General features: G+C 44.0%; 1 protein-coding gene and 1 long non-coding RNA gene across 6 annotated transcripts in view; one reads left to right on the forward strand and one right to left on the reverse strand.

Moving 5' to 3' along the window:
* MACROD2 (MACRO domain containing 2) overlaps window positions 1-17,836 on the reverse strand; it is an 840,118-nt gene extending 822,282 nt beyond the window's left edge. For 2 of the 3 annotated variants that reach the window (XM_017818854.1, XM_017818853.1), the window contains exons 1-2: window positions 17,638-17,836; window positions 13,807-13,923 (exon numbers count right to left, since the gene is read on the reverse strand). In XM_017818854.1, coding sequence (XP_017674343.1) covers window positions 13,807-13,923; window positions 17,638-17,683 — 163 coding nt within the window. In that variant the 5' untranslated portion in view covers window positions 17,684-17,836. The remainder of the gene's footprint in view (window positions 1-13,806; window positions 13,924-17,637) is intronic. The other variant, XM_017818855.1, reaches the window with a different exon arrangement.
* Window positions 17,837-19,192: 1,356 nt separating this feature from the next.
* LOC108499291 lies at window positions 19,193-24,454 on the forward strand. 3 transcript variants are annotated; one of them, XR_001875497.1, is made up of 3 exons: window positions 19,193-19,474; window positions 20,276-23,121; window positions 23,953-24,454. It is a non-coding gene; the product is annotated as an uncharacterized LOC108499291 (long non-coding RNA). The 3 variants fall into 3 exon arrangements; XR_001875498.1 differs by lacking the exon at window positions 19,193-19,474 and having other exon boundaries at window positions 19,490-22,368; window positions 23,005-23,121; XR_001875496.1 differs by lacking the exon at window positions 19,193-19,474 and having other exon boundaries at window positions 19,490-23,121.
* Window positions 24,455-24,738: the final 284 nt, after the last annotated feature.

Consider the following 24,738-nt stretch of genomic DNA (forward strand, 5'->3'; position numbering starts at 1 on the left):
TCCCTCATGAACTACCTGAGGCACCTGCGCCGCCGCTGCCTGCTCCAGGACATGCTCCAGAGGGGAGGGAGCAAGAAAGACTTGGATGAAGAGGCAGCACTTTTCTCTGATTGAGGAAAGAACACTTGATGGGCAAATGGAGCAATATACTGCAAGATTTCTAATCCAGCCTTTTTTATTAATAAAATTATTTATGAAGTAAGGCAGCTTTTATTGTTTTAAGTTTAATCTTGCTAACAAGTTGACTGTAACTCCTATGAGAAAGTCAAGTCAATGGTCACTAAATCATCTTTGCATACACACAAAGGATAGAGTTGATCCTGGTACATCCTTTCTAAAAATATATGTTTTGTTTCAGCTGTTTTTGAAGACACACAGAGTGGAAACACTATAAATGCTCCAGCTTCTTCTCTCTACCCCTCTGTCTCTGCCTCAGGAATATATTAGAGTTGAAATTCTTCACCAGAAACAGTTGGTCATTCATGTCCCATCCACACTTTTTCCCCTCTAGATCCACCCATCATCTTCTATCCCTTTGCCTATGCAACCCAATTTCATTTAGCTCTTCCTCCTAAGTCACCCTTTGGCCCCAACATCTGAGTCCACAGAGCCACAGCCTGAAGTAGGATGAGGTTGATTAGCTGAGCTCTTTACACCAAATACAGCAAATAAGCAGCCCTTGTCCTCAGCTTTACTTACAGCTCCTTCCAGCTCACCCCAAAGGAAAAGGGCCTTTATGACTCACACGTGGGTAGAAAAACACATTAGATTTAGTCAACAAAAACTGTGCTCCAATAGAAAACGTGTTAAGTTCTTCCAAACTAAGAGGAAAAAGGGACTGTCAGAACATCTCACTAGAGGGAGCCCCCAGCCAGGACATGAATATGCTCAGCTGGTGGAATGAACAAGGATGGCACAAACCTACAGCACCGGAAAAATCAACCCTGAAACTCAGTCACTGCTCAAATAGTCGAGGTTTTAAAGTCTAGTATAAAGTATCTTAATTTTTGAAATTGAGGTCTCAGGCATCCAATTACAGGAGTCCCTGCAGCAATACCAAACAGCTTACAACCAGAGGGAGGAGAAAAACCTACAGCTGGAAGAGTTTCTGTTATAAAAGCCCCTTATATTTGCATTTTAAAACTACTTGTTAATGAAAGCAGAGCACACACATAGTAAAAATAGATACCAAAGCCCCATAGTATAAAGCAATACCTGTGGCACAATAAAATGAGAAAAAAGAAATCCAAGAAAGAACAAGTAAAAAGGATTGATGGCAGCAAGGCTCAAAGGCTCACGCTGTTATAATAAAAGTTTGTTAAACAACTCAGATGACTTTTCCCCCCTCTAGTTCATAAAAACAAGTAACAGACTGAATTGAAAGAAAAAAAAAGCTGAAAAATCAGAGAGTTTCATCATTTCTAGTCAGCTTTAGAATTCACAGCTGAAGGAAGGAAATTAATTTGAAGTTCAAAGTCTGCCCTCTCTCTCATCCCTACTACAACAGTTAATAGTAGAGATGTGTATCCCCACACAAGGAAGGCTATTCTAACAGGATCTGGAAAGAACGCTGGAAAAAGAACCTGAGCAAGGGATAAGAGCCACAGTGTGATTCCCAGGCAAGAGCCAGCCCTTCCACTCCTGAGAGAATCCTCAGCAAACACCGGACTGGGACACTGCTACACTTTTCTTGGGTTACTTAAAAAAAAAAACAAAGGAGTTGAGCAAGCTTTAGGAGTGCATCTGACCACAGGGGAATGTGCAGCAACAACTCTGCTACACACTCTGTGCCTTTTCCCTTCAGTGTCTTTTTTTTTTTTTTAATTTAAAGCTTTGTTTTCGCAGGTGTCCTGTACAGATTAAAAATGACAAGCTACTATCAATTACTAACCTCCCATCTAACACAGCTTTCTATTCCATTTGTTTCTGCACAGGCTTAAGAAATTTTAGAAAAGACAGACTGTAAGACCTGTTCTATTCCATGTCTGCTTCCACTCCTACTAAGCGTGGATGATTGTACAGGAAAGGCAATTGCTTATCTAAATCAAGATAAGCATTATTTCCATATGTTCCATCACCAGGGGGAAAGCATTCACAGATGCACTGTAGTACTTCAGATTTGTAGTACAGATTTGCTCTATCACTTCTTGGACTTAAACGAGATCAGAACCTGAGCACAAGGAGGAAACATCTGTTGCAGACAAATCACTTCCTACCCAGCCAAAAACGCAGCACAACATGCAAGTCAAAGGCACTTGATGATGAACACCAACACCTTCTCTCTGGCTGCACACTCTGCCAATATGGTGTGTTTCTGCTAATTACAAAGTGGCATAATTGGATTAGCCCAGGACTACAGCCAAGTACCAAACTCCCGAGGCAAACAGATACCATGAGCCACAGAACGGATGAGGTTGGGTGGCACCTCCGGAGATTGTCAAGTCCAACCTCCCCACTCAAAGCAGAGTCACCCAGAGCAAGTCACCCAGACCCAGTCCCAGACAAATTTTGAATATCTTCAAAGACAGAGGCTCCACAACCTCTCCAAGCAACCTGTTCCAGTGTTCAGCCACCCTCACACTGTGTGGTTTCGTTTCTAACGCTGAGAGAGAATTTCCTCTTCCAACTGGTGCCTCCTGCCCTTCCCCTGTGCAGCACTGAGAAGAGTTTGGAGCCATCTCCCTTACACTTTCCACTCTATGTTTATAAACACTGATCAGATCCCATCTGGGATGACTTTTCTTCAGGCTAAATCTGACCATCTTCCAGGTCAGGAGGTCATCGTGTCTCCCATTCAAGGTTTTTCAGGAAGTATGAAATATCCTCCATCTGAGGAACAAGGGGCTACAACACACCCCTCTACAATTCCTGCAAAAAGCCTGGAACTTTGGCTTGGGCCAAGTTCAATGTAGTGATGAGGCCACCAGCAGCCCTCAAACAGGGCTGGAAGTAGGAGCAGTGATGTTTTAGCCCCACGTTTGCATGGGAGTCACTGAAGACATTTACACATCACAGAGAGAAGGAGTGGGGTACCATGAGAACTGATCAAAGCAGCCAGTCAGACTGAACAACCCACACAGTGCTCATGCAAAATGCAATTTTCTTGTGTTACCAAGGTCTTGCCTAGCCCTTACAGCGTTATGTTCCAACCTTTCCCTCACTCTATCCCACACGGCTCTCTATATCCCCAAAAGACAAAGTTGAGAGGCAAGAAAACCCTTTTAGTCTGGGAGAAGAGGAAGTAGAAAGAAAGGAGGAGTTTGCCTTTTTTCTAAAGTTTTTGTAAACCAAGGGAAGACTTGGTATGGAATGCAAAAGTACCAAAGACCCAAGTCTGAGAAAGGAGTAACAACAAATGAGGAGAACAAGAACAGGAACACATTCTCAGCTCTAATTTGTGATGCAACCTGGTCTGCAGGGACATGCAATTGTCAACTCATAAATCAAAGTCTTCTCACTTCAGCAGCATGCACAGTGACAGCAGAGACAAGACACAAGTAGGCTGAGGCCCTTGGGTATTTGTGTGTTTACCTGGAAAGTCAGCATCCAGCTGCTGTGGTTGCTTCTGCTGGCTTGGGATTTCATGATTTAGGGTCCGTAGGAATGGCTGCTGGTTTAGCTGTGACCCAGAAGGAGCTGTGCTTTGTGTACTTGAAGACACTCATTCAATCGCTGTCTTGTTTGGTCAGTTCTTTACATGAACCTTCAGAGGGCTTCCAGGCTTTGCAATGATACATTGGGATAAAAACACTGGTGGATGCTGCATTTGCTAAGTTCTTGCCCAAGTCTGATTATCAGTGCCTCATTCCCAGTGTTACCCAGAATTTCAATATGCAGATGCTTCTTCCCAAATAGCAGCCTGAGTTACACAGTATATGGCCAGCCAAGGTCACATGGAGGCAAGAACTGCACTAAGACTCAGTTCCTACTTTATAACCTCCTTCTACTACTGAGAGTTTGTGATCAACAGTGGAAGCCCAAAAATGGAGAGACAAACATATTACATTGCTTTAGACCCCTGTTCATTGCTCCATGAATATGTTGATACTTGTCTATAAAGCTGGAAGACTACGGGTGATGTCACTTCACAGACAAGTCAGATCACCTTCACTGCAAGAGCCGTGCCTTGCAGTATCACAGCATTCCTACAACTATTCCTGGAGTGTTCAAATCCACCCACCATCTCTTGGGATAACTATGAGCCTCCATCCAAAACACACTACCAGCAGTGCAGCTTTAGAACCTGGGAAAAAAAAGACTTTTCGTGAACAGCCAGGTGTTTGGTCTTCAGCAGTACCTATTTCATTTACCAAAACATGAAAACCCACATACAGCATTAAGCAGGATTAAAATAAGTTTATAGTGGGAAACCACAAATTCATTAGCTTTCATTCATTAGCTCACTAAGCAGTCAGACAATTTATATTCTACATTTTCTGCTTTTTTAATTCCCTACACCATTGCTAAGCAACAACTTCTCTAGCTGAGCATTACAGGCTTTTGTAGTACTTGCAGTGGAGCTCGGAAATAAAATGTTACTACCAGAAAACTATGCAAAACTACAGCAAAACCATCAGTAAACATTTCATGGCATTGTCATTCATGAGCCTCTCTGCATGAATGACAACTCTTTATCAGGTGGGAGTAGGAACTTTAGTACCAGAGGCAGGTAGGTAAGTTCTTATGCAAGTGCAAAAGATGTTTTCTACATGAAGACATTAGGCTTGGTGGTAACGTGCACCTTGCAGCATCTCCCTTTCCCTGCTCCCTGAGATACCAGGTGTAATTTGCTACCCTAAGGAACAGCTGAGCTTCGATTTAAACAGCAAGGGGCAGAGGATACGTGCAATATTTGAAGAGAACTCTACCATTATTATCATTAGTCATAGTAGCTTAATTTAAGGACTTGAAAAATGGAAACGAATACAAACTCACAAGCAGTTACAAACTCACTAGCAGTTAGTAGAAAGATTCAGCTCTATCTTCTTCTGCATGTCTACATAACATGCAATACATCAGTAGGTGAGCAGCAGAGGACCTTATTCACACAGAAAAGATTACATTGAGCACATGGGAATAAACCCACTGCAGGATGAACTTCAACTACAAGTCAAACCTGTGGGGCAAATGGAAAACACAGAACTCAAAACACCTTTACAGCCTAACTATCCATACAGAAAGAGACCATCAGAAAGGCCCACCACTGCATAAACGAGCGTCTGGAAAAGCAAAGGGCGGGATAAAGCAGGGAAATGTTGTAAAGCAAGACAGAGGTACGATCAGTTTGACCCTTTTTTAGCATCTGCATTAGAGATGGATCAAGTCCTTTGGACAGGAGGCTCTTGGTAAACTCTAGAACAACCTTTTCTGACACAGCGTTTGACCACCAACTCCCAGAGATGCTCTCAGTGCAAAGGTGCTTGCAGAGAACCACTCTCAGAAATAAGTGTATTGGCTACATCAGCACAAGGCTGAGAGGCTTCATTTTGCAAGATGTGCATTCTATAGCATCCCATCTCCCAAAAAAAAAAAAAACATCTGGAAGCTTTGGTAAAGACCCTTGTGACACACTTCTGCAGAAATGCCAAGTCAACATGCAACAGCTGCAAGTCTCAGGACATTTTCTGTGCACAAACATTATGCTTCCCTTTCACACCCCACACTGACATGCAAAATAATTCTTAGTGAAATGGAGCCACACAGAAAAGAATCACACAGAAAAGGCTGTGCAAAATCCAAGTTTACCTTTCAACTGGATTGTTAAGCCTTCTCTACAGCACAGAAGAGCATTTTCTGGGCATGGTAACAAATGCATCTGCACACAGCGCTTCCTACAGGGATGAGGAATTCTGTCTCAACTGGGTTTTCCAAGAGAAAGCCACGTATCACTTCACAGAGTAAGTACTACCATTTAATGGTTGGACTCAATGACCTTAAAGGTCTTTTGCAACCTTAATGATTCTGTGATTCTTCCCCACAACCTACTCAGACGTCAGTTGGTTTGTTACAGACATTTCTACGTGCCGAGCAGTTCAGCTCTAGTGAATCAAAAAAGCAAGACTGGGCTTATCTGGTTTCCAGTGATTGGGTTTTTAACATGTGCAATCAAGTGTCTAACTGTGCGTGAAGCAAACGCAACTATCCATGAAAGTTGGTTAATATGATCCTAACAGAGCTCAAACTGCATCAGTGATCCCCCAACCTCAGCGAGGGAGGTAAAGCAGAATCCTTACCCAGTCTGAGCGTGAGGTTCGTTTTCAAACTCAACGCAAGACTCCCACACCCAAAGAGCAGCAGCTGAGTAGCCCACCCTGTGTGATCATAATTATCATTAGTCCCGGGCAGCAAATCCTAGTTGAGGCAACAGCTCAGCACCTTCATAAATGTCTGTCACACCTAAGCTACAGCAAATTAAACCAATCCACAGCAGTCTCTTATTGTCTTATCAAAAGAGGCTCCCATCTTCTGTAGGAGGACATCAGCTTTTTTCACCTACACTTGAAAATATCCAAAAGTCACATAGCCAGATAACAAGTCTACATAGTAAACCATGACAAGGGTACAATTTAACAGCTTGATTTTGGACTCAACCTAATCGCAGGCACATGGCTTCTAAGCAGGCTGGCACATTGGCTCACATCTGTCTGCACAGGACTGTGAGGACATATGCCACAATCCATCATAAATTATAGACTGGGGCATTAGCCAAGCCACCACACTGAGCAAAGCTGGATGACTTACTGAAACTGCCTCTGCAGAGCATTAATTTGGGGGTTTGATCTTGCAATCCCCCACACTCTGAAGAAGCTCATCCTTTATACATAAAAAGGGGAGCAGAGAAAATGATGATCAAAGAGAAGACATGAGCCAAAGTCCATAACCTGTTACTCTTCCCCTGCATGTATTACACTATCTCACTCAAAAAGCTACTATTATTCTGCTTTATCTTAGTAGTCTTGAACACCAGACGAGTCAGCCACCAAAATATTCCAGGCTGGAACCTACAGTTTTTCTCAGCCATTCCTGAGGAACAGCACATCCCGACTTGCAGCATCAGTGCTGCTAAAGCCACCCTCCCTCACACCCTGAGCGAGCAGAGCCTGCCAGCTCACAGCACCCTGCATCATCTCCACTTTCCAACTCTGCTCAGTACTTCCCCAGTGTCCTCTGCACAAAACTTCAGTGCGCAGAGATGTTCAGCAGCTACAGAAAAAAAGGACTGTATCTCATATTGCACGAGACAGAAGTAAGTTTGGAAATTATTCATCTGGGCAAGACTCGTGTCACCAGTAATTAAACTTTGGAAATATTCTTTCTGGCAAAGACATGCCTGACTTCCCCTTGCACTTCCACCTGCTACTGCTCTCTGAAACCCACCGACAGCTTGCAGAGCCTCAGTAAGGACACCAATTTGTTGTTGAGAGCAGCATCCTTTCCTCCAGTTAACTCTTGCCCCTCAAGGAGCTGTCTGCCACTGCAGATAAGAGGGTTTTCTCAGCTGCCTTCAGAAAGGCCACAAAATGATAACTCTATCCAGGACCTGTATGAGCTTATTGCTCTGTGGAAGTTAACTTGTCAAAAAAAAAAAAAATCACCAAGCATCAGCTTAAAGAGAAATTACTGCCTTAATTACAAAGACAAGTGCTATTACTTTCTTGGAAAGAGGATTAGCCACACTGGATTTTGTGTTTTTAATCTACATAAACAGATCTGAACTTTTACTTTGTAATAATCATCTCACATTTGTTGAAAGATTTTTTTTAGTTCTTCCTGAAAACACTTTAAAAAAAACTGTAGCACAAGCATCACTTCTTTGACAGCTAATCCATCCTATAAAGGTTATATGCCTGCAGCTCACCAGGGAATTACAAAGTCAACTGATTATATATTCATTCTTTCTGTTTACTGTAGTTTTTCCCCACCCCTTGCACTAAACATACTCATTTATCCACTTATATCAGGGTTATCACTAATTAGGGAGGAATATTTGCCTCTAAAACCAAACCAACACACACACACAGATTATTGCTCTCAAGCAATAAGTAAACTTGCATCTGAAGAAGACAGAAAAGTGTGTGGGGCCAGCAAATCACATGGTCAGATTTGTACCACTCTGCAGCTCTGCATCTGTTCAGGACACGTCCCCAAAGGGCAGCCAAGAGCCTGGGTGAAGCAGAGCACACACAGGGCTCTGGTTACTCCCTTAGATATGGGTTGCAGCCAAACAAAAAACACCTCAGCCTTAAAGTCACCCCACATCATGCACACAGACTCCTGGACACCTCCAGAACAGACTGAGAAGCTCCCAACATGGTTTGCTGTTGTTACCCCTCCAATTCCTTTGCTCCTTCCTTAATATATATGGACAGAGGAGCAGAAATGAGCAAACAGATTTACAGGCACAAAAAGTACATCGTTTTCCAAGTATTCCAAATACTTCATTGCCATGATCTTCACACAATTCACACAAACCACAGCTGTTGCTCTTTGGGGGGTGCTCCCTCAGCTATTACACACAGCAATTAATAAGCAGAGATCTCCACATGCATCTCAGTGACACAGCTTTCTAACCTTTAACACACCAGTCTTGGAGAGACCTTGTGATAAGACACTCAGTGGGAGTAACAGTGGTATGACTACATGAAGAGTAAGGACAAAACTAAATACAGCAGGAGTTTAGGCAAAGCTGGAATTCACACTCTGCCTCAAGTAACAGCAGAGATCCCGAATGGTGGCACACAAGTTATTGCTGTTTTCTGTGTGAGCTCAGCAGAAAAACTGCTGCACTGTGAACTTCACCAGACCAAGAGTTTCAGTAGCAAAAGCACCATTTTCTTTGACAGATAGAAAGCATCACACTGAGCTCTCTTGATTTACTTTCCTCCTTGTCACTCAGCTAAAAACGTGTTATAAAGACAGTTGCTAAAGTCACTCTAAGAAAAAAAAAAAGAACACACACAGTGCAAGCTGATGGACCTGGGTTCTTGCTGGGGGGATGGTCTTGAAACACACTGGTTTGACACAGCTATTACAGACAACTCATTGTCATAACTTGCCCAACAATCAATCTTTATGTTCTAGTTGAGCACAATTTCTTCTTCTGTGTAAGTCACTGGAAATAATGAGTGGTTTAGAGAGATGTCATTTCTCACTTGCAGACATCCTGGCTGAATTTCACTGCACCTCAGTAGTGGTGTCACTTGCCAAGGTCAGTTTGATAATATTCACCTGGATTCCTATTTCCTGCAGGACAGATATCCACACCAAACAGGGCCACAAGCAGCTATTATATTACATTACCTGTGCTTAGTCACCCATCTCAAGAAATGCTGGTCACGGCTCAGTATAACCACACATTTTCCTTCCACCACGAAGCATTTCGAGTGGCTCACTCTGATGCTTTGTCTCTGTAATCTTGTGTCAACCCACTGTGAATATTTAGAAAGCTACACATTCACAGTGCAAAGATGCTTTTGTTAAATCCAAAGCAAATTATTATACATAAACCCCTCAGTTTTAAAGTAGATTAATTTGAATACACTTTGAACCATATCATTTTCTTAAAAAAATAGCAAATTAAAAAGATACAGAAGCTGCCAAAACATCTAAACATATTTCAAGACTTGCTTAAAAAAAGAGAACTGCAGACCTTTTATTCATTACATCTTAAACAAAAATTAAAAACTTAGTTACTGTGTCCTTCCCTTTTAACTTCATCCAATCAAAATCAGGTCTTACCATTAGCAAAGATCTTTAAACCACCACCTGAATTTGCTGTTTTCTTGGCAACACTGCCATACAAATGAATTCCAGAGGCTGTGAGAATCAGCAGGACTCTCAGCTGCCTGGAGTTCAACTATATAAAATTTATTCCATTTTCTGAATTGGCCAATTAATGCAGCAAAATGTTTTTCTACAAGTGGCACACAAAACTCAGCGAAAACAAAATTACCAAGACCCTGATTTTCTCAAAAAGCTTTCAAGAAAGTTTTCTGAAGTCATCTCTGCAGAGAATCTTTGAGAATTACTGTGTACCCAACAAAAAGCTAATATACGTATTTAACTTCTAAAACCACTCTAGCCACGAGTCTACCTGGTGGTGTTTTAGTCACTGAGCAACATTAGCTCCTGTTGCTGTACAAAATGAGTGCCCAGCATAAAGTGGTGGGTAATAAATATCATTGAAACAAAGGGATATAAATTCCAAAGCTTCAGAAAACAAGTCCATTATTCACATGTTGTCAGGAAGGGACTCTGCCTCAAAGTACGTAAGAAAACAGATGAGATGCCTGCATTTGGTGCATCTGAAGGATAAGAAGTGGGAAGAATGATGGATTTCAGTATATTCATACTATCCAGCCCTCTACAAGCTCATTCTTTGTTTGCAAAGAGGGTAACTCCTTATTTCTTTAACAAACGCAGTTAAAACAAAGAAAGCTTATGTTTACAGAACATAAAGAACAAAACTTTTGCCTTCCTACCATCCCCCTGTGACATTAAAGAGGGACACTTTTCACTAAGTCTCCCTTTTCCTTCCACTGCTGTGTTACAACAGTTGATCTCCGAGATCCACTTGTGTCTCCTGGCACACCAAAAATCCAGGGATTCTGACAGCACAGGCCTTCTGGAAATACCCACACCAGCTTGCTTCCCTCAGCCCAGAGCAGTGGGCACCAGGCTTAGCCTCTGCATTCCACATTGCACCACTCTCCTCCCATAAAGAAGAATTAACACAAACATGGACTGAATTCCATGCCAAAACACACTCCAACTTAATTTCTTATGGCTACTTCTGTCCATATGAGAAGACCTGCAAAACAATGTGGGGTTTTGTTTTAGTCACAGAAGAGCATTTTAACACAGACACTGCTGCTTTCAACTCCCAAATGCTTTCAAACACCTTTGCTGCTGTAAGAGACAAAGCCCTTGTCAGCTGCCATTCAGAATTCCCTAACTCTGCTCCTCAGAAAGCTTTACAGAGTTACACACCCCTCTGTTGCTCAGTTACAAAGACCTCCAGCCTTGCCAAAATGCAAACTTACTCCAAGTTTTACCAGTTTTCTTCAGAATTTAGTTCTGAACACAACTTCCCATCAAAGGGTGAAGCGGGAGGGGTGAGGAAAAACCCTTCTTCCACAAACTACGGAATGTTCTCCAACCGTGTCAACAAAGAGCGGTGAGGTTGGTTCCCTCCCAACATGAACCTTTTAAGTCATTTCAGTTTGAGCAGTTCCACACACAGACTTTACAATAATCTTCTGTTAAACTTCCACATGACAAAAACATGTGCCCACCTGGAATCTCCCAACACCCCCCAGCAAGTCATTCACGTTTAAAAATGGGCACCATGAAGGTTTTATGCTGTTCCTAACAGCCAGTACACAAATCTGTGCAGTACTGAACTGTCTTAATCTCCAGCTGAGTACTGAGTATCTACAGGGACTATTGCCAGCCCAGATGCTCTGCCTTTCTCCTGCAGCTTCTTACTACAGCAGCTGATTGATTGCTCCTGCTTCACTTGATTTGTTCTTGGTTGCTTTCTTGATTTCTCCTCATCACTCTTCCTGAGCAGCCACTCCATGCTTTACTAATCAATCTGTCATTTTTTCACTGTTTGGAAGTAAATGGTAAAGAATTTTTTCCACATTCCCCATCAGTTGCTGGTTTGGCCTGACAAGTAATACAGAGGATTTTATTTTTTTCCTCTTCTTCAGTTTGTCGGTACAAGCAGCCACATTTCAATAAAAGAAAATATGAGAAGTTGGGCATGGCACTGTCAAGTCATCACCAATTGCATCACACCTGGGGCCTCACTTCTCTCCAGAGCCTCACTCAGGCTGTACCTGTTGCCCTCTGTATCTCCCAGTACACAGAGCAGAAGTCCCCATCAGCAAGACTGAAATTCTAGTTTTTCTGTCTTTCAGCTCAAAAAAATAGTTCTTGCAAACTCTCAATACCTTCAAGTGGGGTCAACATTTAAGGGAAGGTTGAAACACACGCAATAAGTCACATTAATACACGTATTTCTTCTAATTGTATTGATCAGTTGGACTGCGGAAGCATTTCAGCAGCCCAGCCTTCCAGAAGTTCACTATTCCACACGGCTTATTTACAACAAATACATCAAGGACAACAAGTGACTACAGCTATTTCCTCCTGAATGTACTGTATAACAAAAGCTTCCAGTAGCAGAGAAGTGTTTCAGCACAACTTTTGCCTTCCAGCATTTTTTCAGCAGTGCACTGAGTACTACCAGAGAGAAGGCAAGAGCGGCTACAAGAAAATAAATTCACCACTGCCATGATTCAATACCCACATATTAGACAGTGACACTTTGCTTCTGTGAAGTCTAACACCAATCACAACGTAAATCCACACCTTGTCACCTTCAGCAGCCCAAGTAATACAAGACCTGAGAATTTCAGCACTTTATAGGGAATGTGAGAGTAGCTGCAGTGAAAACATAGTTTGGGCTAGTAGGGATAAAGAGTCTCCCAGTTAAACCCCACCACATACTGCATATTCCCACGTACCACAGGCCTCTGAAATGAACTCAGAGGAAGTCAGGTAACAGTTTTTATTTTTATGCAGCCTTTGATTTCTAGATGGACAAGCTTCCTGATGCTGTAAGATATAAAAGGGAGAAAGAGGTCTATAGGTACTGATGTAACTCAGCAGCACTGAAGAGCTCAGCAACCTCTGACATATTTTCACTGCAAAAGTCATTCCAGGTGCTTTTAGGAGCAGACAAGAGCTTTAGCTGTTTATGACAAGGACATCTGCAGATCTGTCAGCTCCTCCAGATTGTGCTAAAATAAGTGCTACAGCCTTCCCATTTTATTAAAAACAGCTGATTAGCTCCAGGCCTCATGTCACCTGGATTATTTACCATAAAGACCACATTCACTTGCAGCCACAAGACAACTCTACACACCTGTTCACAGGCCAGTCTTTGCTCTTAGTGGTAACAAAAAGGTCTGAAAACCAGTCCTATACCTGCAGAAGCAGGAAACACTTTAGATCTCCTAGTTAAATGCTCCTCCAAAAAAAACACAGGCTTCAGCCAAATAGGATAACAAGGCACGGGAAGAAAAGAGGAGGAGGTAACCAGCTCAGAAGTCATCCCTATCCTTCCACGTCCTTGTGTGGATGCAAGGGAAGTAGACAAAGAACAAAGCACTGTTTCAGAATTACTTACAGAGGACAGAACTCTGTAAGGGAACAGGATTCTCATTTCTGGTCAGTCATCACCACAAGTATTTAGACAACTCTCCTGGTGATCACAACCACGATAAGGCTACACACACTAACAGAGTGGGAGTTAATCCAGGCCAGGCTGATGTTCCTCAGCCTAAGAAAGCAGGCAGGACCAAAAGTAAGACAGGCTTCAAACCCAATCTCCTCCCATTCCTGGACTTTTAGAAAACAACATCGCTTGTGCACTTCCCCTCTGCTTTTCAGTCACCTACAACACTGTTTTGCCCAGATTCCCAGATCATTATGCTCACTGAGTTGCAAAGACAAAGCTCCTTAGGCACAGCTGACTGGAGTATCTGGGAAGTAAGCCTCCTGCAGAGAACAGCTATTTTACACACTTAAGGGTTATTGACTCCACCTGGGGATACCTGCAGAGTTAGGGGACACCAGTGAGCCTTTAAGAAATTTTGTTGTTTTTTCTTTCCCCCTTCCCTCATTTTAGACTGTCACTGCTCCTAACATGGGTTCTAAGTCGTGGCCTTCCTAAAAGTAACTTCAGATTGAGCAAACAGAGTGGTCTGCATTTCAAGACTTCCCCATTTTACTTACCATCGCTTTCACTCTTGCTTTTTAAGTCTTCCATCCACGTTGGAATAGTTTTCAGTGCAACGTAGTCCCCCGAGTACTCCTTGCGTCTTTCTTCCAAGGTCATCTTCAGCAGACGCTCTGTTTGGGTGGGGGGAAGAGACATGAAAAAAGTTGTGCAAACTTCCACACGAGCCAAGCAGCGACCAGTGCAGTGCCCCTGGCGCACTAAAATGCCACGGGAGCAAACATTGTGTTACCTTCTAGGTGGTAAGAAAGGCATTGTTTAGTCTCTGCAGAGACTTTCGTTTGAATATTAATAGGACACACTTGTTACCACACTAAAACACAAAGGGATGGTTGGTTTTGTTTCCTCCTGAGAAAGTCACTATCTCTTTTTTTCAGACATTTAGTGAAAGGTAAAGCCTCAAAGAGTGTACAACTACAATGGCTACTGCCAGCTTCACTCTTCTTCAGACCTTTCTATAAATGGACGTTGTACAGCAAGGGAAAAAAACACCCCAAGTGACCAAACACTGCAAACACCCCCCTGACCCAGCACTTGAGCTGATTTTTGCAGCCACATCCCCATCTCCCTCCCCACATCAATGATCACTATTAGCTCAGCACAAGTTGCAGAGCTTTTCCTCTCCCAAAAGGAAAGGGGGGAAAAACCCAAAAAAACAGTAGAGCACACCATAACACCCATTTGCTACTGAAGGTTCTGATCTGTTTTTACAAGTGGCACTATTACTACTACAACCACACTAACAGTTTTTTTGGCACTTTAATCACTAATAAATCCTCTTTGAAGACTCGGGAGTTTTTAGGAGTGGAGGGGAAGGCTAAACCCATGTTGTTTGCCTTTGTCATAAAGGGCTAGATGGACTTGAAAACAACATTTTCTTCTCAAGTAGAAGAGGCGGCGAAAGAGTTGGACATGGAAACTGCTTCTCAGATGAAACAGTAAAAAAATAAGAAAGAAAATCACTTGCACTGTGGAGGTTTTGGTTGTGGTGGTTTTCTTTTTTTAAATAAAGTTTCCTAATTATGGAGGCTGCAATCAGCACAGTCTAATAACCAAAGGCAACTTTGGAGCACAGGCTCCTTTAACAAAATAAGTTCACTTTGCTGTTTTTGACAGCCCTACCAATTTATTCAGTTGACAAAAACATTTCTCTCTGTTATGCAGGCTGGGTATGCCTTAATTGGATATTTACATCTGCCAAAGTAGAACTGATGTGACCAGGGTCACCATCTTGCACAACAGATATGCACTTAAATCCGTTACCTGAGCTTCAAGCATAAAAAACTCCAAGTATTTGACGTGAACACGGGAAGTGCTACAGGAAGGCAGACCCAAGAGAGTGAGTGCCTCTGCGTGTCAGGTTTGAGGGACTGACAAGCAGAGCACTTCTGGGTGCCTTTTGCTGAAGAGGTGATAGAGCCAGTCCCGTGCCTTCAAAACACAAGTTGCTCTCTACAGAAAGGTTTTATAGAACTGTGCTCCCGTGAGTCAGCAGCGAGAACTTAAACTGAGACTTAATTATACACAAACCTCCCGGAAGATGCTCCCGACAGCCTTCGCTGCAAGTGCAGTTTTCTGCCTGCAGCAGAAACTTGGGAAGTTTGCAGGCAGCCCAGTCCTGTGTCTAAGGCTCTGAAATCAACTCCAGTCCTGCTCCTGCTCCGTTCCAGCTGTCCTCAAGCAAGACCTCCCCTGGGAGGATGTGGACCAACCCTTAATTACCAAGAAAGTAATTAAGACAAGCCAGTGTATTGTCAGTGGGTTTGAACTCAATATTTAGCAATTGGTGCTTTTTTCTTTTCAAGAGGTGCTTCAGAATATAAAAGGCTGAAAGCAACTGCACTCAGAGCTTCATGGGAAGAGCAGAACCAGCAAGCACAGACAGCTTTGCAGGGGTTCAGGAGTACCTGTGAGAGGTGAAGGCAGTCCTAACCAAAGATTTGATTTCCAAAGTACAGTCTGAGTAGGAAGGAAAGAAGTTGGGCTTCTCTAATTTTCCTCTCTAGTAAAGAAGGTACTTGGCAAGTCCCACAGGGCTACAAGCTGAAGAGCAATGCCAGCAGTGAACAGAGAACTTTTTTCTGCCCTCATCATTCAAATACCCAGGCCCAGCACCATCAGCATCGTGCTGGAAAGCAATTACTGGAGCAGAAGGCTGGCAAACACTGTTCATTCACACTAGGCAAAGACACAGTGAGTTCTGGCCAGCCAGCACTCAGATGTGCTTCCTGGAGGGAAAAACCTCACCAGCAGTGGGGAGCTCTGGTTTGCATCCCTAAACATCACCTGATGACCACCATCCTCACAGCTGACTGAGACAAGGAAAGCGTGTCAGCAGCTCTGGTTTCCAGCTTACCCTCCAGCCTCTCCACTCAGCCCTCCTCACCAAGAGTCCAGGTTTACTTGCCAGGCTATGAACTCACACAGACAGCAGCAGAGCTGGAAGAGACAAGTGGGAGTAATGGGAACACTCACCAGAGCCTGTCAGAAACCTCTCCCCATCTGTCCCCGGCACAAAACCAGCGTTTTCTGAAGGTAACACCATGCAGCATTAAAGGAAAGTCAGTTATAGCTGACCCCACAGAAACAATGCCTCAGAAGATTTACCTGTATCTTCGTTGAAAACTGAAACTTTTGTCTGGTAGAAATTTGTTGCCTTACTTTTTACTACAGAAACATGGACTGCAAGACAGTTTTGAAAGAAAAAAGCGTGGAACAAAAGTCACTTCATCTGAGAAGAGTTTGACAGGAGCAGTTAACCTGCAGAGAGATCAGTTCATTTGTGTTTTAACAATTTTTCCTTACGAATGTACACTTGATTTCCACCACAGACAGGAAGCATGAATCCTATCCATTGCACTGGTCTTCTGCCTTCTTAGCTTGAAACACACACAGAATCACAGGGGTGACGGAAAAAAAGAAAGAGAACGTAAAATATGAACTTCTGGTATTATTTTCATCGTCTCCTCTGTATTACTACACTATTTGTAAACACACCAGGCAAGAAGCTTTCCTCCTAGCAGATATAAATATCACACTTCCACTGGGTGATTTTTTTTTTTCTTAATTTCTACATTGCTCTCCACAGGATTAATATAAAGTACCAAAACAGCAAGGTCTGCATCAAACGCTTGGCCCACACAGTTTTCACGCTCTGGAGTTTGACTTTGGGGATTTTTAAAGAGAGAATACACGGGTGGGGGTCCTTAAAAAAAGATAAAAGGAGTAAATAGTTGGAATCGGGGAGGGGGTGTGTGCTTTGACAGCCTCATACCCCGAACACTTCACCCCGGCAGACGGACACTAGAAGCTGAACTGAAGCACAGTACACCAGCAATTCAAATAAACCACATTTTGCCTCGGAAAAGGAACGCGTTAAAAGGAGGAAAAGCACGTTTTGAGGGCATGTGCCCAACTTTCCGGCCTGGAACGCTCCCACAAGGTGACTCGGGGGCGGGAAGCCCTCAGGAGAGGGGCTGTTTACCGCCCGCCCGCCCTCGCTCCCCTCAGCCCCGGGGCTCCGCTCCTCACGGGTCCCACGGAGCTGGGGGGGGAACACCCCCAATTCCCGCACACCCGGGCTGCCGTGAGGCCGGCGGGGCGTGCAATTTTGGGGTGTTTCAGCCAGGAGACCCCAGGACAAGGGCGGAGAGCACTGACCACCCCCCCAAGCTTCCCCACCCCGTGCCCTCAGCCGCGGGAAGCGCTGCCGGACACCCCGCGGCGAGGCGGCGGCTCCGAGGGCGCCGGGACCGCCCCTCCTTGCCGGCTCAGCGTGGGGTTAAAGGCGGGAGAAGCGGGCCCGGCACCGGGAAGGGCGATAATACCTTTCTCCTCCCGCCAGAGCTTTTTCCGCTTGTTGCCGGGGTACATGGTGGTGTGGCTGGCGGCGGCTTTGAGCTGCAGGTTCCCCAGGCTCACGAGGGGGTGGAGGAGACGCCGCGCCAGAGCCAGAGCCGAGCGATACCGACGCCCCGCGCCGCCGCCGCTGCCGCCGCTCCCGCCGGGTCCGACTCCGGCTCCGCGCCCGCCGCACGGTGCCCGTCAGCCGGGTCACGCCTCGCTCTACCCCGACACCCCCGCAGCGCCCGCCCCGCTCCCCGCCGCCCGTTGGCTCCGGCACACGCCGCTCAGCAGCCGCCGCCGCCTCCTCCTCCCGCACCGGCCAGGAGGAGCCTGAGCGCGGCGGCGCCGGGTCCGGAGGATTTGGACGAGGGAGAAGGGGGGTGTTGTGGTGGTGGTGGGCAGGGGGGACACAGCGCGGTGGGTGCTTGGTGCGACAGCTCCGCGCGGGGCTCGCTGTCCCCGCGGGGTGGAGGGAGCGGGCGGGCAGCCCCGTCCCGCCCCGCCGCCGCCCCCCGCCCGCCCCGTCCGCCCCTCTGCTTCCGGGTTGCGGCGGCTCCGGCCGTGCCCGGCAGCGCGGGGCTGTTGCCGAGCGACGGCGGCGGCACCTGCAGGGACCCGGGACCCGGCGGCACCTTCCCCGCACGGCCCGACCTGCCCGCCCGCCGGCGCAGTGCCGGGGATCCCCCTGCGGCCCCGGAGCCTGCGGGACGCGGGGAACAGCAGCCCCGGCCGGTTCAAACGCAGGTGCTGGAGCCACCGGGTTGAGGTTACCGGGAGCGGGCGGCTCCGCGGGTGTGTCCACGGACACAACTGCCTGTCCTGAGAAGGGCAGCGGAGCCGGTGAAGGGGCCGGAGAACAGTCCGATGAGGAACGGCTGAGGGAGCTGGGGTGTTTAATCCCCCTCAGGGGTGACCCTATTGCTCTCTACGACTCCCTGACTGGAGGATGTAGCCAGGTGGGGGTCGATCTCGTCCCAGGCAACCAGCGACAGAACGAGAGGGCACAGTCTCGAGCTGTGCCACGGAAGGTTGAGGTTGGACATCGGGAAAAATTTCTTCACAGAAAGGGCGATTAGACATTGGAATGGGCTGCCCAGGGAGGTGGTGGACTCACAGTTCCTGAAAGTGCTTAAGGAAAGACTACTTGGCATTCAGAACCACGGTCTAATTGCCAAGGTGGTGTTCGGTCATAGGTTGGACTTGATGATTTCGGAGGTCTTCCAACCTCATTGATTCTGTGAGTCGCTGGGATCTCTGGGATCTCTACCCCTCCCACCAACCCCTGCTGCAGCAAAGGCCAAGGTCCACCTGGGAGCAAAGGTCAGGGACGGTACCTCAGCCCCTGTGCCACTTGCCCTTCTCTTGACCGAGTCATTTATTCCTTCACACAAACTTCCATGGACTAAATAAATAAATATAAAAGTTTCCCTGCAGCTGCAGTGATCCTCTTGGCTTCAGTTGCGTCCCTGTGGAGAGAAAGGCCCTTCCTTGTGCAGGTGAATGGATTCGGCCCTGGAGCACAGCAGGTACTTAATTTGTAGTGATGTACAAGTGATGAGGGGCTGGGGTGACAAAGGACACCTCACAGCCCTCGGTGCCTCATGGGGCTCATGATCCAGCAGACCTTCACTGAGACAGAACAGCTCACGATGGGAGAGAGATATCTGGTTGAAGTCAATCACAGGGAGTGCACCTCTGCTCACATGGAAAATGGAATTTCAGCTAAATCATACAGAGAGTGTCTGATGTGCAGCACCTGCTCAAGAACTAACTTTTCTCTAGTGATACTCTCTTGTGCTTCACCTGTATCAAAGAAAGGTGAGGCACAGCGTAGCAACATTTTGACTTCTCATACTTTCTGCTAAACAAAGACATTAGTATCTCTGCTATTACCATTAATCTTGGTACAATTCCTTACATTAAAATCATTAGTCTTATCCCACTCATTGATGCAAGGAACCACTCAGTTTATCTTTTAACAAATAAGACTAAGAGTCCTCTTTACAAAGCATATTTAAACATTAGTATTAGATCATCCCCAAGGGTATGTTGTTATCTTCCATCTTTACCTGATTTCTTCACTTTGCCCAAGTGATGTCCTTTGGTAGCCCAAGCACAATTTTCTCATCTTGATAATAAAAACGAGAGAAGAGCCAACAGGTTAAAAAAAAAACAAACAACATAGTTTAAATCATGCTTGCTTCCACGGCGTGGAACAAATATTTGAATGCATATCCTAGATCATTGCATATTTACCAAGCTACTGAATATTCTAGTGTCCTGTGGGATCTGTTCCACATTCTATAAATCAATGTTTATTGGACTAGAAGGGGAGAGAGAGAGAACTTAACTGTTCCTGTGGAGGCCATCTGCACACATTCTGCAGGTTCATTTGTAAAAGCAGCTACAAGAGCCATAATTTTGGAAAGTATCTAAAGAAAGTAGGTACATATATAAAGGGGAAAAAAATTATGAAGCCTGATGTTTACACCAGCATCAGAATGGAAGACAACATAAAAGGCAGGAATAAAACTTTATTCAACATAAAAAACAGAAATGTTCAAATGTTACAACTTCCAGCAAGAAAATGATTGATGCATTTTATATTTTTTATCTCAGATGCTGGGGATACAATTGATCCCACCAAAGCAGTAAGAAATCATGGTACTGACTGATATGAGGATGACCAGTCCTTCACTTCTTACACTTGTTGATTCTGGAGGCCTGAAGCCAGAAAAAAATGATCAGCAGCATCACGTGTGGTGGGAAGATTTACCTTAAAAGCAGCATTTCAGTACTGGGATGAAGAGCAATCAGGCTGCAAAAACTAGGAGATTATTTTCTGAGAAAGCTGTACACATGGCAGGCTAAAGCAATGCTCAGAAGGGCTTAAAAATGCTCATGTTGAAACAATGAGCATGAAAATGGGACCAGCAGGAAGTTTGTGTTTGTCTAATGAGCTGGGTTTATTTAGCCCATCCAAGGACTACTGAGCACACTGGAGACATTGTACAGAGGAAGACAGGAGAACTGGGAAATGTCCAAAATTAGCATTTAAGAGATACATACCCTGGCAGAATACTAATAGTTGTAAAATGAACATTTAACATATGGATAAAGTAATTACTGGTTCAAGAGTTCCCATTAGAGATATAATAGGAAATGTAAATTAATATGAGAGCAAATACTACGCTATAGAAGTGAATAAATGTACCAAAGGAGAGCTGGAGGCTTGATCCAAACTGCTGGATCATCCAACCAAACCAGCATTAAGGCAGCTACGTGGAGCATTTGCACAGCTATCAAGCATCCTGACCAAACTAAAGGCAGTGGCACTGCAGATCCTGCCCACAGCAGAGCAAAGCTGAGCGGATCCAAGGCCCTGGAGGAGGCACGTGGTGGCCACAGGGTGAGCAGCGGCTCCATGGGGGTCAGCTGTGGTGTGGGATACATGGACACCAGGAGAGAGGGAGGAGAGAGCCAGTCTGAGACACAGGAAAGGATCAAAATGTCAGTTGCTGGAGAAATGGAGAGGATGGGAATGGAAGTCAGTGGTTCCAGGTCTTGATTCTGTGCCAAAGAGGAAAAGGCACTCAGAAGTGGCCAACTGGTGCCACCTTCACAACCACAACACGGTGCAGGGTCAGGGCCAGCATTTGTGGATGACAAACAGCAAAATGGAGCAATTTTGTGAGGAAAGCCTTGATATTTAACAAGAATAACATTTATATGAAAATGACAGCAGGCAGCTCTTCTCATTATTTATAATGTAAAACAGTCCTTTAGTTGTTATTTACACTGATTATTCAATTATTCCTTGAATACAGTGGAAAAGGTAAAGATGAAATTAAGATGTCTTCAAAGCGTTTAAATATTTTGAATTTTCATATTATAAATATAAATCTTATTGATATTTTAAATGCAAACTTTAATTGCATTTTAATTTTAAATGCAAATCTATATTTAGATTATTTTCTCAATTTCTACCTCACAAAAAAAAAATAACAAAAACATTATGGACAGTTTTACATGTTAAGAGAAACTTCCTTCCTCGTGCATGTGATGGTATGTTTTTAAATGTATAATTTCTGTAGCCATTAAACAAAATTGACTTATTACACCAATAACAGAGTAACATAATAATTTAAAATGTGTTTAAAAATTATTTACATTTATAAAAATGTATTTAAGCTGCCATTATTCCCTCAAAGCTTGCCCGTGGAACAAACTGTGTGCTATGGACAGTCCTGTTGATTTTGATAAGCCCTGTGCCGTGCACGTTTCCACTGCAGGAAATTCAAAAGCAAACCTACAGCCCCTGTAAGGAACCATGGAGTCTCTCCTCCTGTCCATTCCTTTCCAATGCTGAAACTGCTCCCAGTTCTCCTCCCAAGGCTTCCACGGTATCGTTGGTGAGATGTCACCTTTTATTAGCAGGCTCGCTCTCGGATACTCTAATGCACATTGAAAACACAAAATGCACATCATCCATCTTTCATGTGACAGCTGCATCCCACCTTCTGAACTTCCAAGCTCCTGGCACACCTGGGTCAAGGCTCTGCTAATAAAATGATGCCGAGTGACAGGGGGAGAGGGAGTCAACTGACTACAAGCATTTGATAAACTGTTACCTGCAATTTCTTGGGTTTGTTGCCTCGGGCAAACGCACCAAAGAGGAAACAAGTCACTGCAAGCCCCGTTTGTCCAACTGGGTGAGTGGAGAGGAGGATGAAAGGCAATATACTCCTGTTACTTACAGCTTTATGATTTTAATCCATTTTGTCAGGGAAATACCTTCTGGTCCGTCGAGTAATGTGATAAACTATTCAAACAAAGGGAAGAATTAATGTTTCTGTACTGCTGCTATGTTTGTTAATGTGATTCTATGATTCTACTGTTTCATGAGTTATCAGATGCACAGTGTTTCAGTTTAACCACTGAGGTTATACTTGTATCTAGATACAGTCATTTTTTATAGTAAATAAATAATATATTAAACACAGAAAACAAATAATTTGATACAATTATTCAAATTATCTGATGTATACATATTATTGACTCATGATAATTGAGACTTATTTTCTAATATTTTGATATAGACTTGTCTTATTTTGATTTGTTAGATAATTGCAAACTTTTAGAAGAGAAATCTGTAGATCCTTTGAAGTCAGACCTATTTTAAGTCAACTGTTTTGGAAAACACTGTTCCAGCATAGTGGTAGCCTAATACAGTTCAGTCTGGTGATGTAGATGAGTGGAGCATTTTCCCAAAACTTAATTACAGTTCAGAAGTATTGGATGTTATTATGTACCTGGTGTGAGACTGATGCTTGTTTTAATTACTGCAGTGGTTACTGTGGTCAAAATCCATGTTTGCAAAGGCAAAGGAGAAAGAGCTTTTCAGAGTTTCCAGAAGAACCCACAGACCTGAATTTTTATGTGCAGCAGAAGACACAGAAAAAAAGGTAGGAATGTTCAACTTAGGCTCTTCTCTGGGATCAGCATCATATGGAAGAGATAAAAATAGAAGCTAAAAAAACCAGCAGTTGATCCAGACTGAAACTGTCTTCTGCTCCTGGAACTATTCCTGGCTCAGAGAGGAAAAGAGGGAGAAAAGAGAAGTGTCCCACCTTGGAGATGACTCAATGGAGAAGGGAGTGGAATGCCACACTGGCTCCCTGGTCCCAGGTGCCCGGGAGTTTGCCACACCTCAGGTGTTTATAGGTGTGACTGTGGGGCTCACACAAACCCTTTCAGGCCTCTGCCAGTGTCTGCTGGAAACAGAAGCCATTCCTTTTAGTCTCAGTCATTCTGTATGAGAATGAACTAAGATGTATTCCACAAAGCACTTGATAGAGAGGAAAACTTTTAGGTAGGAAATTACTTCTCAGTATGCCACCTGAAAATGTGGAATTCCTGCTCAGCTTACAGTGTCCTCAGCAAAAATTAGAGATTGAGAGCACAAACAGAATGAAACAGTCAAAGTGACCTCAATACAGAGGAGCAGAGTTAAAAAAAAAGAAAAAAGCAGGACTTAACCATGTGCTCAAGCTTGAAGTACATGAAAGTAACAGTGACATACTTGGTGACTGCTGAGAACTTGACCTCAGTGGGCTCTGCTCAACCTTCTCAGCAGCAGCAGAGTCACATCATCAAGTGGCTTTGCAAGGACAGAAGATAATTAAATGTGATCACATCAAGCAGAGCAAAGCACAGTGTAGCAGCAAAAATGCAGTAGTAGTAAAAATATTTCTTAATTATAAAATTCCTTAAACGATTGCTTCTTTTATTTCCAGGGAAACAAAAACCTGGCATTGGAAAGGTTCAAGCGGGCTGACCATAAAAAGAGGCAAACATGCATTTTCTTGTTTTGGTTCTTCCCTCATCCCTGCACACATCTACATCTATGCTTGGATTTGTATTTTGAGACTGCAAGGGGCAGAAGGCGAGAGATTTATTCCAACATGCTGTGCCAAATCCCCAGTACAGTGCTGAGCAACTGGGACTAGTCAGGCTGGGAATTAATTGGTTGCTAAAAACAATAAAAGATGGGAGTACTTTTACAAGACATCTAACATGCTGACTGTATAAAATTAGGCTGGAATGACATTAATAAAGCAAGCTCTCAAGTGTCAAGAATGAAAGAAGGTCAGACATTCTGCACTGAGGAAATCTAGATCTCACCAGAGGGGACATCCACTGTCGTTATTCTGTTTTGTCTTCACAACAACTTTGTAGCCAGACAGGAAAAAAAAAAAAGCCAAGGGATATGCTTGAGAGTTGAAAGACTGATTAGGGAGAGTAGATAAATGGTTAATAATAAAGAATTGGAAAGACAAGTCGAATTTTTAGAATCACATACAGTGAAAGCTGGTACAAAACAGTTACTGATGACAAGCGAGGCTATTTTGAATGTATACATTATACATCTTACTATTTTTGTTTGAACAGGTATCATGCATCACCAAAATCAGTGGAATTATACCACTACAAAACATATGTTTAGTTTACACATAACAAGAAATAACTGAATTAATTTTCCAAGCCTGCTTTTCCGTTTCTCTCCTTTGTTCAGTTATTTA

This window comes from Lepidothrix coronata, unplaced genomic scaffold (assembly GCF_001604755.1).
Source record: "Lepidothrix coronata isolate B3197 unplaced genomic scaffold, Lepidothrix_coronata-1.0 Scaffold71, whole genome shotgun sequence".
Taxonomy (NCBI): domain Eukaryota; kingdom Metazoa; phylum Chordata; class Aves; order Passeriformes; family Pipridae; genus Lepidothrix; species Lepidothrix coronata.